Raw genomic sequence first — 15,231 nt, forward strand, 5'->3', positions numbered from 1 at the left:
ATCAGGACCATCGTCATCCGAGTCCGATGCATATGCACGGGAAAAAGGGATGGATTGGTCCATTGTCTCTTGCACATGATATTGGTCGAGATCACCCACATTGTTGTCATGGAGGTCAACTTCGTTGTCATCCTCCTCGTACTCATCATTCTCCTCTTCAAAACCTTCATTTTGGTTGTTTGGAGTCGGGCTCAATGTTGGCCAATCTTCTTGCGTGAATTGAGGTTCACTCATTTGATCTTGGTTCATGGGTGGGGGAGTGCTAGCAACCAACGGGGAGGGGTTCCGGTTCAAGTCTAAATTCAAAGTAGACTCAACCTTCTTGGAGGCAAATAACTCAAGAGCCTTGTCTAGAGATTCGGCAACCGTCTTCTTGTATGCAACCCAACGTTGCTCGGAGTTCACACGCATTGTCTTCCAACGGATGTGCATTCCTAAACCAACATTATGCCTTCCCTCGAACTCAACAACGTCACTTGGGTCCATCCAATTCAAATCTTTCCTCACTTGTTTCAAAAGCTCCGCATAGCTAGGACTACTCTCAAACACCATGTCAAGCTCATCCGGGTCCGTCTCAACATTGCCTTTCAAAAAGGCCTCTTTATCCACATGATGAACATAAACACATGTTCTCCCCATCCCTACAATAATCAAAAACACACATATATCAAGTAAATACTTAAGAAAAATATTTGCACACATATGCCCTAACATATATATGAATTAATAACCCTAACCTCCACATAACAATAATCACAGCCCTAACACCAACATAACCCTAACACCAACATCAAACACACATAACCCTAACCCTAGCATACTATGGAAGCCTAAACAACCCAAATTAGCAAAGAAATATAACATCATTCAACACAAATTTCCAAATCCTATCAAAATCTAGGGTTTCCCAAACTAGCAAGATTTGAGCAAATGTGACAATTCCTATGGATGAAAACGAGGGGATCGGAGGAGATTACCTTAAGGGAGGGGTTGGCTTCGAAATCCACGGTCAAATACTCCGGATTTGCAAGATTTGAGAAGGATTTGAGAGGGGGGAGAGGGGAAGAGAGGAGGGCCGCAAGTCTAAGGGTTTGGGTCGGGTGGGGTGTGTGGGGTGGGGGTGGGAGGGGAGAGAGGGTGGGGCCAGCCCAAGTGGAACACAGACTGTGCAGCGCCCAAGAGCTAGGCGCTGCACATTACAGGTGTGTGGCGCCTAGCTCTTAGGCACTGCACAGGTGCGTGTGGGGCCGCAACTGGACCAGGGCTGCCACGCTGGCAGGATGTGCGACGCCTAAGGGAAGGGCACTGCACAGTAGGGTGCGGCGCCCGATTGTCGGGCGCCACACCAAAGGGTCAGCAGAGTAAAAATTTTTCGTGACCAGGTCAGTTTGTGATTTGATTTCTGTCTGAGGTCGTGATTTCTGCCGTTCATCGGCAAGACATCGTGGGTCGGTGATGCTAGCCAGGTTTGGTTTGGTCCAGGTCAAGCTCGTCTCTCCTCGTTGGGTTCCCATTCCGTCCGCCCACTCCGCCCCGACGCAGCGCCGTCGCGCACGCACGCGGGTTGCGGGCCGCACGCAGCCAGTGAGCCACTATCCCTCACCCGCCTTTGCGTCGGCTCCACCGCACCGCCCCCCTCCGCCGCCGCTCTCCCGCCCCCGCGTTGCCACCGAACCCGCCGCTGCGGCCGCCTCCGCCGGTACAGGCCGCCGGCCGCCAGCCGCCGAAGCAGCTAGCTCGCTCGCTCGCCCCGGGAGGACCGGATCGCCCTACTCCCCGCCGCCGCGCCCGATCCGGCCGCGGCCCGCTTTTCCGTCCCAGATCTTACCGGCGTCCGTCCTTCTCTCCGTTCCCTGTCCGCCTCGATCCCCGAATCCGTCGCCCCGCGCGCCAGTCCAGTCTCCGATCCCCCTCCGCTCCGCTGGTGCTGGACTGGCGTGGAGCGGATAAGATCCGTCCCGTCCGGGCGCGGTTCCCGTCGCTGGTAAGGAAGCCATATCTCCGCTTTGGTTTTTGTCTCGTATAGGCTTTGGAGTCTTTTCCTTTATTCAGTAAGTATCCAAAACAGACCTTTCTTCTCCAAATCGATCGCAGTTGGACCCGTCACATAGGGCTACACGAGGTTCCCTGAGCTAATGCTACTTGTAGAGGTCTGTTTGCGTCGATCCAATTGGAGGTTCAGCTGAACCCCTGTGCCCCCTGGTTAGGCCTGCCATTTGTTGGTGGCTTGGTGGTTGTGATACCTGAGTGCCGGCCCGAGTCAATGGAAAGTCGGCGTCTTGGCTGTGGTTCCATGATTGCAGATTAGTCTTTGCCAAAGTCAGATATCGCTGTGTGTTCTAGGTTGTGATTGGGCGACACAACTGAGTGTCAGTTTTGTTGGTATTACTACTTTCTGTAGCATATAGGGAGCTGTACTGTTGTCCATTGATCAGTAGACGCATTTTTCAGAGTACCGATATTGATCCAAGGTACTCCAGAGTGTCATCTCTCAGTTAGCATAATATTATCCTAGCCGCTAGTCTTTTGCTTTGCATTGTACTGAGCATGCGAATGTTGTTTACTGATTTCTGAATGTCCAGCGTGTAGGTTCTTCAAGTTATAGTGTTATCTATTCGATGTCGGCGTGTTAGTATTTTTCTATCTAACATACAGAATTTGTTGCAGGCAGAGGCTGTGCGAAGGTGGTGTTGGATTAATTTACTGTCTGGCTAATTATGCTGCCCACTTATGACTCATGCTTCTGTTTGCCCACGTCACTTCTTATCGCTCATTGTCAGTGATCTTTAAATAGTTTCCACCTCAACTACAAAAGAAGCAGCTATGCGGCTTTCTTCTTCTCTTCAAGATTTGCCAACTTTCTCCAGAATTGAAACTTTAGAAAGGGGCTCTAGCATTGGTGGTGATCTGAGCTCAGGGCGTGCGAAGCCTGTCCGCACACTTCAAAGAGAAGGTCCTGTAGCAAGCTTTTCCAAAGAGAGAACGCCCCCATCGTCACCAACAAATCGAAAGAAATGGATGAGAACAGTTGGTTGGGCTGTTGGTCTGATCCTATTGCTGTGCTTCATATACGCTTCTTTGAGATATTTCCATGTCTTTCTCTCAGAAGGTAGCTCTGAATACTATGTGATTCTTGATTGTGGCAGCACTGGTACAAGAGTGTATGTTTACGAGTGGTCCATCAATCATAATGATGGAAATTCATTTCCTATTGCTTTGAAACCTTTAGGAAATGCTCCTAAGAAAAAATCTGGTAAATTAGTTGGGCGTGCCTATCAACGAATGGAAACTGAACCTGGGTTGAGCAAGCTTGTTCACAATGAAGCTGGTATGAAGAAGGCAATAGAGCCCCTCCTTCAAATGGCTGAGCGGCAGATCCCAAGACGCGCACACAAGCACACTCCTGTTTTTCTATATGCCACAGCTGGTGTCCGCAAGCTACCCACTGCAGATTCAGAGTGGCTTATGGATAAGGCTTGGGATGTTCTGAAGAATTCATCATTTTCTTGTAGTAGAGACAGAGTTAAGATCATCACTGGCATGGAAGAAGCTTATTATGGATGGGTAGCTCTTAACCACCACCTGAACATGCTTGGCACCTCATCTTCTGCTTCTGAAATGACTTATGGTTCACTTGATTTAGGCGGATCATCATTACAGGTGACATTTGAGACTGACAAAGTCGTCCAAGGTGACACAGGCGTTGGTCTGACTATTGGTTCTGTCAATCATCAACTTAGTGCTTATTCTCTTTCTGGTTATGGATTAAATGATGCATTTGACAAATCTGTGGCACATCTGGTGAAGATGCTGGGAGGAACAGCTGGTAATGGCAAAGTTCAGGTCAAACATCCTTGTCTACAAACTGGATACAGGGAAGATTATGTTTGTTCTTACTGCCAGCCACTCAAACAAGATGGAAGTCCCAGTGTTTCAGCGAAGACAACAGGAAAAGAGAAGCAGGGGACAGCTGTTGAACTGATTGGGGCACCTCAGTGGAAAGAATGTAGTGATCTTGCAAAAGTAACAGTGAATCTTTCAGAGTGGTCCAATTCAAGTTCTGGACTTGATTGCAACCAGCAACCTTGTGCCCTTGCCAGTACCTTTCCGCAACCACATGGGCAGTTTTATGCAATGTCTGGTTTCTATGTGGTCTTCAAATTTTTCAATTTGACTCCTGATGCTACTCTTGTAGACGTTCTAAAAAGAGGTCAGGAGTTTTGTGAAAAACCATGGGATGTTGCAAGGAGTAGTGTTCCACCGCAGCCTTTCATAGAGCAGTATTGCTTCAGGGCTCCTTATATTACATCACTTCTGAGAGAGGGACTGCAGATCAAAGATAACCAAGTGATAATTGGTTCAGGCAGTATCACTTGGACTCTTGGTGTTGCTTTGCTAGAGGCTGGGCAGGCACTGTCAAGGATGGATATTCAAGGATACATTTTACTGCACCGGGAGATAAACCCAAATATTCTTATTGTATTGTTTCTGATTTCAATCGTGTTGGTCATATGTGCAATATTGTGCGTTAGCAATTCCATCCCAAGGTCATTCCGCAAATCCTATTTGCCGCTTTTTAGGCCGAACAGCGGAGGCAGTTCTGCGCTTGGTATGGGATCGCCTTTCAGATTTCATTTATGGAGACATATTAATTCAGGTATGTGCTTAAATTTGTCTTTGTATCGAGCTTTCATCTTGTGTTTAGTCCTCTATCGTGTAAATGCTGCAATGCTAGTGTTGTTTTACTCACATTTCTATTGACCATTATTTACCATTTTTAGGACTTCCAAGCTATTTAATTTATTATCCCGCTTTATTTTGAATGTCAAATTTGTTACACCACTTAACCTACTACTGAGTGCTTCTAAGAAGCAGCATCACATAGAAATGTTGCATGTTGGAACACCTATGCTTTTTATTGTTTCACTGTACTCCATTTAATGAGTTCTTGCTATATTTGACTAAATTTTTGTGATGAGACTTCAGTGAGTCATTCTACCCATTACAGCACTCTAATTTTGTAATGCTGTTCTATCAAAATCAGTAACCTTGTTGGAGAATGTGAAGATATTTGCTGTATCACATGTAGTCAAACAATCTTGCAAGTCTTATTTGATTGTTACACTTTCATCATTCTTAAGATATCAAACTTCTGTGTTTGCTTCACCTTGCCTTCCTCTCTGCACAGGTGATGGGAGAACAAAGACACCATTGAGCCCTACTGTCGCTGGGTCAGAGCCCCATCCATTCAGCATGACTCATGGATTAGGAGGCAGCAGCGTCCAGCTTATGGAATCTTCCAGGCAATCGTTGGGTGTATATCATAGCTATTCAGTTGGGAGCTTGGGTCAGATGCAGTTTTCTAGTGGATTGCGGAACCCTACCAGAGGTCAGACAACACTTCAGAGCCGGAGATCCCAATCGAGAGAAGATCTCACGTCTTCATTAGCTGATCTTCATATTCCAAAGGTGTAGAGCATTACATTTCAGGATGGCATGACTAGTATGTGATCCCATGCCATAACAGACTCCATGTAAATAATAGCTCCAGACTGCTTGATTTCTTCTTGTCTAGCCAGAAGGCAATTTTGTCGGCACACTGACAATTCAAAGGTTTAGGATTCACAAAATTTAAAGTATATGACTTGGTGCCTCATGGACATGATACATCCATCCCCTACAATGCAATAGAATCATGCCATAAAGAAAGATGGTCTTGCAAGCAGCTGGGTGTTGTACCAGAAGAAATGTTACATGGTTCGCCGATGCGATTGGCCATGGCCTGCAAGGTCACCAGCTCAGTTCTTTGGCCACAAACATCCAAGGCTATCAGATCATGATATTGCTGCAACCATCTGGGACTCGTATACTCTTCAAAGGTTCTTAATTACTACAGTATTATTTTAGTTTTACTACACATAATAAAGATAGCTATGTTCTTGCGCACTATCATTGATGTATCATCTTGTCAGCCTTCTCTTCTTTCCTTGTAACACCATTTGGTACGCAATCTTGGATGTCAAATGGAAATTGAGATCATCGATCAGTAATTTGATTGCCCTTATTTAGATGGAAATTGAGACTATCGATCAGTAATTCGTTTGCCCTTATTTAGATCCTCCGTATGAATCTGTTTCGGTCACAAGTTCATCTGCACAACTTATTTCTTCTGTTTGTCTACAAGCTTTTCATCGGTGCAATTTCCCCCCTCTTTGCATGCTCAAATAACACTGTGCATCTTATACAAATTCAAATAGAACATTAGCATCGTCGGTGCAACCGTGCAACTTGTCCTGTATTTACCACGGTGCATATATTATACAAGTCGAAAGGATCAGTACCTTCAACTTGGATGCGGTATAACATAAATTTCTCCTGAGATCTGCATCTGATTTATGATACATGGAAGTTTCCTTTTCTGAAAGGCTTAGAGCAACTCCAATAGATCCCGTATCCTCAAATCATTAAAAAGACTACCGGTTAAGGTAAGTTGGGGCAAAAAAGGCCTCTAACAGTTCCCGTAAACCCGACTCTTTTTATGGATCCCACACATTTTTTTGGTTTTCTTTGAGTTTTTTTTTCAACACATGTCTACCTTTTTTTCAATACACATTGTACATTTTTAGTACACGTGAAACTTTATCTTGATACACGTTGAAAAAATTTCAATACACAAATATACATTTTTTTAAATACATGTTAAACATTTTTCAAATATACATTAAATTTTTTAATGGCCGAGAACATTGTTGTACATTGTATAAATATGTTTTTTAAAAATTTCACAAACATTTTTTGAAACACAAGAATATTTCTTTAAAATATCATGTACAATTTTTGAATGGTACGAAACATTTCTTGGATTTATGCAAACATTTTTGAATGTAATGTATATATTTTTGAATGGTAAGGAACATGTTTTTTGAAGACAGCGATTAAACAATTTTCAAATGGATGTTGAATGCTAATAATAAACGGAATGCAAAAACCACAATGGAGAAAAACATACACATGTATTCCTTATCCGGAAAAGCTTGTCTCAAGCTTGTTCCTCAAATGGATGTATCTAGCACTAACTTGATACTAGATACATCCATTTGAGAAAATAAGCTTTTTCGGACGGAGAGAGTACTAGAACATCCACTTGCACCCCTAAAAAAAACGTACTAGTACATCCACTTGGTTTTTCATTTTTAAACTAGTACTTTTTTAGGGGTTTTAGGAAAAACTAGCACAACCAGTTGCACACGTAGAACAACCTGTGCTCATGGACAGGAATGCTTGGTCTATGGCTGTAAAGACACCATATATAAAAGAATAGTAATTAAGTAAATGGTTAAAATTCTGAAAATATTTTTGAAATAAACTTAACCTTTCATTGGACTTGTAAAAAAATTCCACAAAAGGAAAAAAAACCCTGCTGACTTCTTTTAGAAAACAAAATTTTCGGCCAAAATAATATGAATAGTGACCTGTAATACTAGCAACTTTTTTCACGAAGTCAACACTGTTCTTTTATTCCTGAATATCTACTAATGCAAAAAAATTCAAGTTTATTCTATTTTCTTTTAAACTTTTTAGACCATTTTAGTTATTACTTTTTTTTCATATCAGATGTATACACGTCCCAAGAAACACAACATTTCCCTGTGCTCACTTGGGATACAATCGTTGACCAACCAGGTCATAGGGAAAGGCGCACACGATAACCTGCAAAATCACAGAGTACTCTTTGTAAAGATTATTCTCATCTTTTAAGGTTGCGATAAGTGACACACTGCATGCGTGTCAGTTGTCGCAATCTAAGAGTTTTTTCTGTTTTCATAGATTAGATTATTCAAAATGTTTTATCTTTTAGACCGTTCGTCGTTGGATTCCTTACATTGAGATTTTCAAAACTAGATCTCATATTGATCGGTTTCGATGAACTTTCTTTCATAAAAAAATCAGACGAAAACTCTGAATCGAAGCATATTTCTTTCCTTTCTGAAGAGGTACGACTCTGCCTCTCGCGGAAGCAAACGTGCCTCCATTAGAAGTAAATCGTGTCTCTCACGGAAGGAAAAAAAGAGAACAAGTATTTTTTCTTTTTTGAGAAGCACGACTTGTTGGGGATCGTTGCAGAAATTAAAAAATTTCTACGCATCACCAAGATCAATCTATGGAGAGACTAGCAACGAGAGAGAGGGGGTGCATCTTCATACCCTTGAAGGTCGCGATGCGAAAGCGTTGCAAGAACGAGGTTGGAGGAGTCGTACACGCAGCGATTCAGATCGCGGTCGATTCCGATCTAAGCACCGAACAACGGCGCCTCCGCGTTCAACACACGTGCAACCCGGTGATGTCTCCCGCGCCTTGATCCAGCAAGGAGGAGGGAGAGGTTGGGGAAGACAACTCCAGCAGCAGCACGATGGCGTGGTGGTGGTGGAGCTGCGTAGTTTCCAGCAGGGCTTCGCCAAGCACAACGGAGAACGAGGATGTGGAGAGGTAGGGTTGCGCCGAGAGAGAGAGAGAGGAGAGAGAGAGAGAGAGAGACTCGTGTCTTTGGCAGCCCCAAAACCCTCACTATTTATAGAAGGAGCGGAGGAGGGTGTGCCCCCTCTAGGGTTCCCACACCTAGGGGGGCGGCCAAGAGGGGAAGAGAGGGGGCGCGCCCTAGGGTGGGCCTTAGGCCCATCTACGCCTAGGGTTTCCCCCTTTCCCCTCCTAGATGCACCTTGGGCCCTGGTGGGAGGCGCACCAGCCCACTCAGGGGCTGGTCCCTTCCCACTCTTGGCCCATGCAAGCCTCCGGGGCTGATGGCCCCTCCCGGCGGACCCCCGAAACCCTCCGGTGGTCCCGGTACATTACCGGTGACGCCCGAAACACTTTCGGTGGTCAAAACCTCACTTCCTATATATTATTCTTTACCTCTGGACCATTTCGGAACTCCTCGTGACATCCGGGATCTCATCCGGGACTCCGAACAACATTCGGTAACCACGTACAAACTTTCCCTATAACCTTAGCATCATCGAACCTTAAGTGTGTGACCCTACGGGTTCGGGAGGCATGCAGACATGACCGAGACATCTCTCTGGTCAATAACCAACAACGGGATCTGGATACCCATGTTGGCTCCTACATGTTCCACGATGATCTTATCGGATGAACCACGATGTCGAGGATTCAATCAATCCAGTATACAATTCCCTTTGTCTACCGGTATGATACTTGCCCGAGATTCGATCGTCGGTATTCCTATTCAATCTTGTTACCGGCAAGTCTCTTTTTATTGACCCGTAACACATCATCCCGTGATCAACTCCTTGATCACATTGAGCTCATTATGATGATGTCCTACCGAGTGGGCCCAGAGATACCTTTTCGTCACACGGAGCGACAAATCCCAGTCTCGATTCATACCAACCCAACAGACACTTTCGGAGATACCCGTAGTGCACCTTTATAGCCACCCAGTTACGTTGTGACGTTTGGCACACCCAAAGCATCCCTACGATATCCGGGAGTTGCACAATCTCATGGTCTAAGGAAATGATACTTGACATTAAAAAAGCTTTAGCAGACGAACTACACGATCTTGTGACATGCTTAGGGTTGGGTATTGATCAACGAGCTAGTCAACTAGAGGCTCACTAGGGACATGTTGTGGTCTATGCATTCACACATGTATTACGATTTCCGGATAACACAACTATAGCATGAACAATAGACAATTATTATGAACAATAGACAATTATCATGAACAAGGAAATATAATAATAACCATTTTATTATTGCCTCTAGGGCATATTTCCAACACGACTGTGCCTAAACAAACCTGTGCCTTCACAAGAAGTAAATCCGTACCTCTCGCGGAAGGTTTCCGAGAGTCACGATTGGCAGAAGCAAATCCGTGTCTCCATGAAAAGTAAATTCATATCTCTCGCGGGAAAAATGCTAAATGGTGCTCTCCTAGCCCATCCAATGTGACCCTTGGGGGTCTCCCGAAGGAGTACTCGTTGATTAGTTGCTCTTGACAACCTGTGATCCTGTGCTCATGTGCGCTCAAGTCATGGGCCGTGGGGAAGGCCCACACGAGCGATCAATTATATTTGATATATTGGACAAACCTGTGCTCATATGTGCTCACTTGCTCACGAAGTTATGTTATACTCCCTCTGTGCCATAATATAAGATGTTTTAGCAAGCTGATTTTTTTACTTTATGTCTTGTATATTCTTGTTAGGAAATACACGAATGACTTTTAAATTACATTAACATATATTCTCACAGAAATAAAAAACATTCAAAATTGTATGATTTGGGTTTCAAAATGTGAATATTTGTTTTTGTATGCGGGAACATTTCTTAAGTATGATATTTACATTTTTTAAATATATGAACACTTATATTCAGCTTCATATATATTCCCTCCATTCTTAAATAGAAGTCTTTCTAGAAGTGTAGATTCACTCATTTTGCTCCGTTTGTAGTCCGCATTTGAATCTTTAAAAAGACTTATATTTAGGAACTGAGGGAGTAATTTTTTAAATACATGAACATTTATCTTCAGTTTCACGGACATTATTTGCGTATATGTGACCTTTATATTATCATAAACCGAATTATAAATTTTTTAAGTTTTGTTTATGAATTCGATTTTTATAATTTAAGAAATATAAATAAATTTGAGTTAGTGGGCCGGGCCACTAAAGTGTACCGTTGAGGCGGCTATATGCCGCTATGTGAGCGGTCAGCGCCAGAATCGCCCCTCCCTTCACGCCGTCACCGCCGCCACTCACGCCGCGGTCCGCCCTCACCTGCCGCCGACAGCCCGCTACTCACCTCGACGGCCGTCGCCCGTCGCGGGTCCCCGACCGTACTCCCCGCCGCCCCCTCTCCCCTGCCTACGTCGTCGCCGCCGTTTCCTCAGTCCTCTAGTCCTCTCTTTCTCCTCCCGCCCCAAGCAGCCCCCTCTGTAAACCCTACCCCGCCCCTCCTCCCCAGTCCTTCGGCAGCCCAACGCCGACCATGGGTTTCGCGCAGCTCGTCATCGGCCCCGCCGGCAGCGGCAAGGTGATTGTCTCCGATTCCCGCCCGCTCCCTCTTTCGCTCCGTGCTTAACTCAATCTCCAGCTTTAATTTGATTGGGGACGGATTGGTTCGTCGCTCTGGCCAACTAGGATTCTGCTTCTGCCGCTGCTTATTTTGCATGGTTGCACTCCTGCTTTGTTCTAATACCAAGTTTGTGCCATGCTTGATGTGGTTTGGTCCCTGTTTAGACGTGATTTCAGACCAAGTAATGTACCAGTACTCATCTGCTATTTGATTATACCTATATACATATTGTATGTATATTCCAAGTAATTTGACTGATTGGAGTGGGTCGCACTTGCACGGGAGGTTAGAGTATGGTTACAGAGAAGCTGAGAAATACGTAGTGTTTTCTTATCAGTTGTTAATCATATGCAGTCGACCTACTGCTCTGGTCTGTATCAACATTGCGAGACGGTGGGCAGGAGGATTCATATGGTCAACCTGGATCCAGCTGCAGAGCACTTCAGCTATCCTGTATCTACTGGTAAGACTACTTGCATGCTGTTGTGCACATCTTTTACATAGGGCTCTTACTCACCTCTGTTTGGTATTTTTATAGATATTAGAGAGCTCATATCACTGGATGATGTCATGGAGGAGCTTGGGATGGGACCAAATGGCGGCCTCATCTATTGCATGGAGTATCCTGTTGTTTGAAAGCATGTTAATTTGTTGTTGATTGCTGTCTACTTGTCTTCCAAGCTATTTGGTTATGAAGGGACCCCTTATGGCATATCGAACATTTCACTGCTGGATGCTAGTAGATTTATTACATGTTAGTCTGGAAGATCTAGAAGGGGAGCCTTGGCGCAGTGGTAAAGCTGCTGCCTTGTGACCATGAGGTCATGGGTTCAAGTCCTGGAAACAGCCTCTTACAGAAATGTAGGGAAAGGCTGCGTACTATAGACCCAAAGTGGTCGGACCCTTCCCTGGACCCTGCGCAAGCGGGAGCTACATGCACCAGGTTGCCCTTTTAGTCTGGAAGATCTACTTTCGCAGCAGTTAAAACGGGTGCATCATCTAGATCATACTTCATTACATCTTTGTGTGGTGTTTGCGCATATACTTTGTTATATCTAGAATTGAACCGCCTTCTGTTTTGTTTTCACCAGCAAAAGTTACATGTAGATGCTCCAGGAGCAAATAATTTTGTTGTACCTGCATGATTTGTTATCTGGATAGTAGATACCATGACGCTAAGTTATAGTTTCAGTTTGCTGCTCCATTTGTTGAAGTCATTTGCATGGATGCTGCCTTTCACACTTTGGATTGAATGACATTGCCATGCTGTGAATTTTATTAGTGAGTTAAGAGCTCTGTTTGTAATTCTGGCTGAACTCATTTTATGCAATTTGAAGAGGATGTGAATATTCTTTATTGGCATAAAAACTACTCCCTTCGTTCACAAATATAAGATGTTTTGGATATTTCAGTATGGACTACTTATGGAGTGAAATGAGTGAACAAACACACTAAAACATGTCTATATACATCCGATTCACAAAAGCTAGAACATCTTATATTTGTGAACGGAGGGAGTATCATTTTAGGATCTTATGCTGGCAGTTGTTATTTCCTTAAGAAACCCTTAGGCACCTTGAAGACAATTTGGATGATTGGTTGGATGAACAATTGGAGAACTACTTGGATGATGACTATCTTGTGTTTGATTGTCCAGGTAATATTCTTAATGCATGTTTGCATACTCTAATTATATCTTGTTAGTTAGTTGGACTATTTCATGTCACCTACTATTCTTACCACCTACATGGGCCTAACGTAATGAATTTCCTTTTACTTCTTATGTAAAAGTTATGCACTACTGTGTACATGGTGCCATCTTTACCTATCTCTTATGTGGTTCTGTAGCATGTCTTATTTTATGAAATACCTGAGATACCTAGATTGCTTAACATTACATGAAAGCAGTGTTAACCCAAGGTTCCACATCTTGCTTTCGCAGGCCAGATTGAACTCTTCACTCATGTTCCAGTTCTGCGCAACTTTGTTGAGTATCTGAAACGGAAAAATTTCACTGTTTGCGCTGTGTACCTTTTGGATTCGCAGGTTTGGATCATTAATATAGTTTTCCTTACGACAACACTGAACTCACACTCCAGACTGATATCTGTTTGTTTTTCTTGGTACAGTTTGTCAGTGATGTCACAAAATACATTAGCGGTTGCATGGCTTCTCTTTCTGCTATGATTCAACTTGAGCTTCCTCATATCAACATCCTTTCAAAGATGGACCTGGTTTCCAATAAAAAAGATGTAGAAGAGTATGTTCTCTTTAATTTTTTTCTCCCATACTTAGCTGTAACATTTTAAGGTTGCCCTTTTTTTACTGATGATGTTTTTCTGTTTTAGTTATCTGAACCCCGAGGCACAGGTTCTTCTGTCACAGCTGAATCGGCAGATGGCACCTCGGTTTCACAAGTTAAACAAGGCTTTAGCTGAACTGGTATGCTTTCCATGAACCTGTAAACTAAATAAAAAATCTCATGCTTTATGAAGCCCTATGACTGTCAATATATTGTGGTCAACTATGTTTTTGTTATTTCATAAATTCATAATTGCCGGATGTGTATCTCTTGCTTTGAACTGTTACGTTTCTGATGAAAATTGTTTCTTAAGGAAAGCTCTGTATCCTGTTTTGGTAGGCAATTTACTCTAATATTGTGTCTCTGCCTCCAATATTGATGTCAGCACTACTATCATGTAGGTTGATGATTACAACATGGTGAATTTCATACCACTTGATTTGAGGAAGGAGAGCAGGTATTCCTGTTTGTTTTCTTAGTTTAGTTAAAATCTCAGCCCCTCTTTACACCCTAAGCATTCCTTCTTTTCTGCTCAAGTGATCGATTGCCACTTGAGTTTCTGATCCTTAGACATGCTACTTCTACTAGTACGCTTGTGGATGCAACTTTAACATCTAGCTGGAAGACACATTCCCTCCTTGCCAGATTCAAATTTTTGGTGGGGTGGTGGTATAATAGCACACTTACAATTTGCTCTTCTACTTTTGTGCTGTTGTTCCATTTTTTTGCTGTCATATACTCACTACGTAAAGAAATATAAGAGCATTTAGATCACTAAAGTAGTGATCTAAACACTCTTATACTTTAGTGATCTAAACGCTCTTATATTTCTTTACAGAGTGAGTATTTGTCTGGTCTTTCTGGAAAATAGTAGTAATAATTATGGAATGAGCACTGGGATAAAATTTCCACTTGAGATGATTGTTGAGTTGAAATTTATGTGCTATAGGTGGTTAAATTTCAAGTATAGTGCTGCAGTGAAACAAAACACTTGAGCAACGTTGAAGTGTAGCACTTCCATTTGCCATGCTGATACAAAATTTCCATGGCAGATTTATCTACCTGGTTGTGTTTTTTCGTATCCCTGACCATCCTTGCTTTTGCAGCATTCAGTATGTGCTGTCAAACATCGACAACTGCATCCAGTACGGGGAAGACGCCGATGTGAAGGTTAGGGACTTCATTCCCGAGGAGGATGGTTAACCATTTTGATCGAGCAGAAGCAACAAATTAGTCAGTATCATGTAGAATGGGTCCATGGGAGGAGGAATTCACCGCAGAAGCGCTATTTATCTGTTTCAATCGTTGGTCGTAAAAACAAGACAGAATGCATCTGCCAAGAGTGTGTGGGTCACCTTCTTATGTGTGTGGTTGACTAGCAATTGCTTGTGTAAACAAATCATCATCCTCTTCCGGAGCTCTTGAACCGCATCAGACATGAGCGGTAATACCTACCTAAAATAGTGTATGCGCTAATGCACCAATTCTGCTCCTCTCTTTCTGAACACAACACCGTGAATTCTGGTCAGCGTAATGTCAGTATATTTTGGAGGCGCTAGGTTTTGGAAAGTCTGTCAGATTGTATAGCTCTTCCTTGCAAGGTTGTCCCTTGTTTAGCATCGCATTGCAATCAATGGCTGCCCCTACACATATGAAGTCTTGCCGTGCAAAATGCCTTTTAAAGTTTCAATGGACAGAGGGAAAGCATACGCTAGATCTCTGTCTTCGGTGCACCTACGTTGATGCATGCATACGACATCCCAGTTTACAAGCTCACCATCACCCTGTGGTTAAGTTGGTTAGGTGGACAGTGGTATCGCCAACCCATC

General features: G+C 43.4%; 2 protein-coding genes across 2 annotated transcripts; both read left to right on the forward strand.

The window, feature by feature from the left end:
• Positions 1–1,469: 1,469 nt before the first annotated feature.
• LOC123059471 (probable apyrase 7) lies at positions 1,470–6,050 on the forward strand. Its single transcript, XM_044482040.1, has 3 exons — positions 1,470–1,984; positions 2,668–4,657; positions 5,189–6,050. The coding sequence occupies exons 2-3, from the start codon at positions 2,824–2,826 to the stop codon at positions 5,473–5,475; spliced, it is 2,121 nt and encodes a 706-aa protein (XP_044337975.1). The 5' UTR covers positions 1,470–1,984; positions 2,668–2,823; the 3' UTR covers positions 5,476–6,050.
• Positions 6,051–10,737: 4,687 nt separating this feature from the next.
• Positions 10,738–14,909, forward strand: LOC123059481 (GPN-loop GTPase 3). Its single transcript, XM_044482047.1, has 9 exons — positions 10,738–11,058; positions 11,455–11,563; positions 11,639–11,720; positions 12,672–12,757; positions 13,043–13,146; positions 13,230–13,360; positions 13,449–13,542; positions 13,804–13,859; positions 14,509–14,909. Exons 1-9 carry the CDS (start codon positions 11,014–11,016, stop codon positions 14,603–14,605), a joined length of 804 nt encoding a protein of 267 aa, XP_044337982.1. The 5' UTR covers positions 10,738–11,013; the 3' UTR covers positions 14,606–14,909.
• Positions 14,910–15,231: the final 322 nt, after the last annotated feature.

This window comes from Triticum aestivum, chromosome 1A, assembly GCF_018294505.1.
Source record: "Triticum aestivum cultivar Chinese Spring chromosome 1A, IWGSC CS RefSeq v2.1, whole genome shotgun sequence".
Classification (NCBI taxonomy): Eukaryota; Viridiplantae; Streptophyta; class Magnoliopsida; order Poales; family Poaceae; genus Triticum; species Triticum aestivum.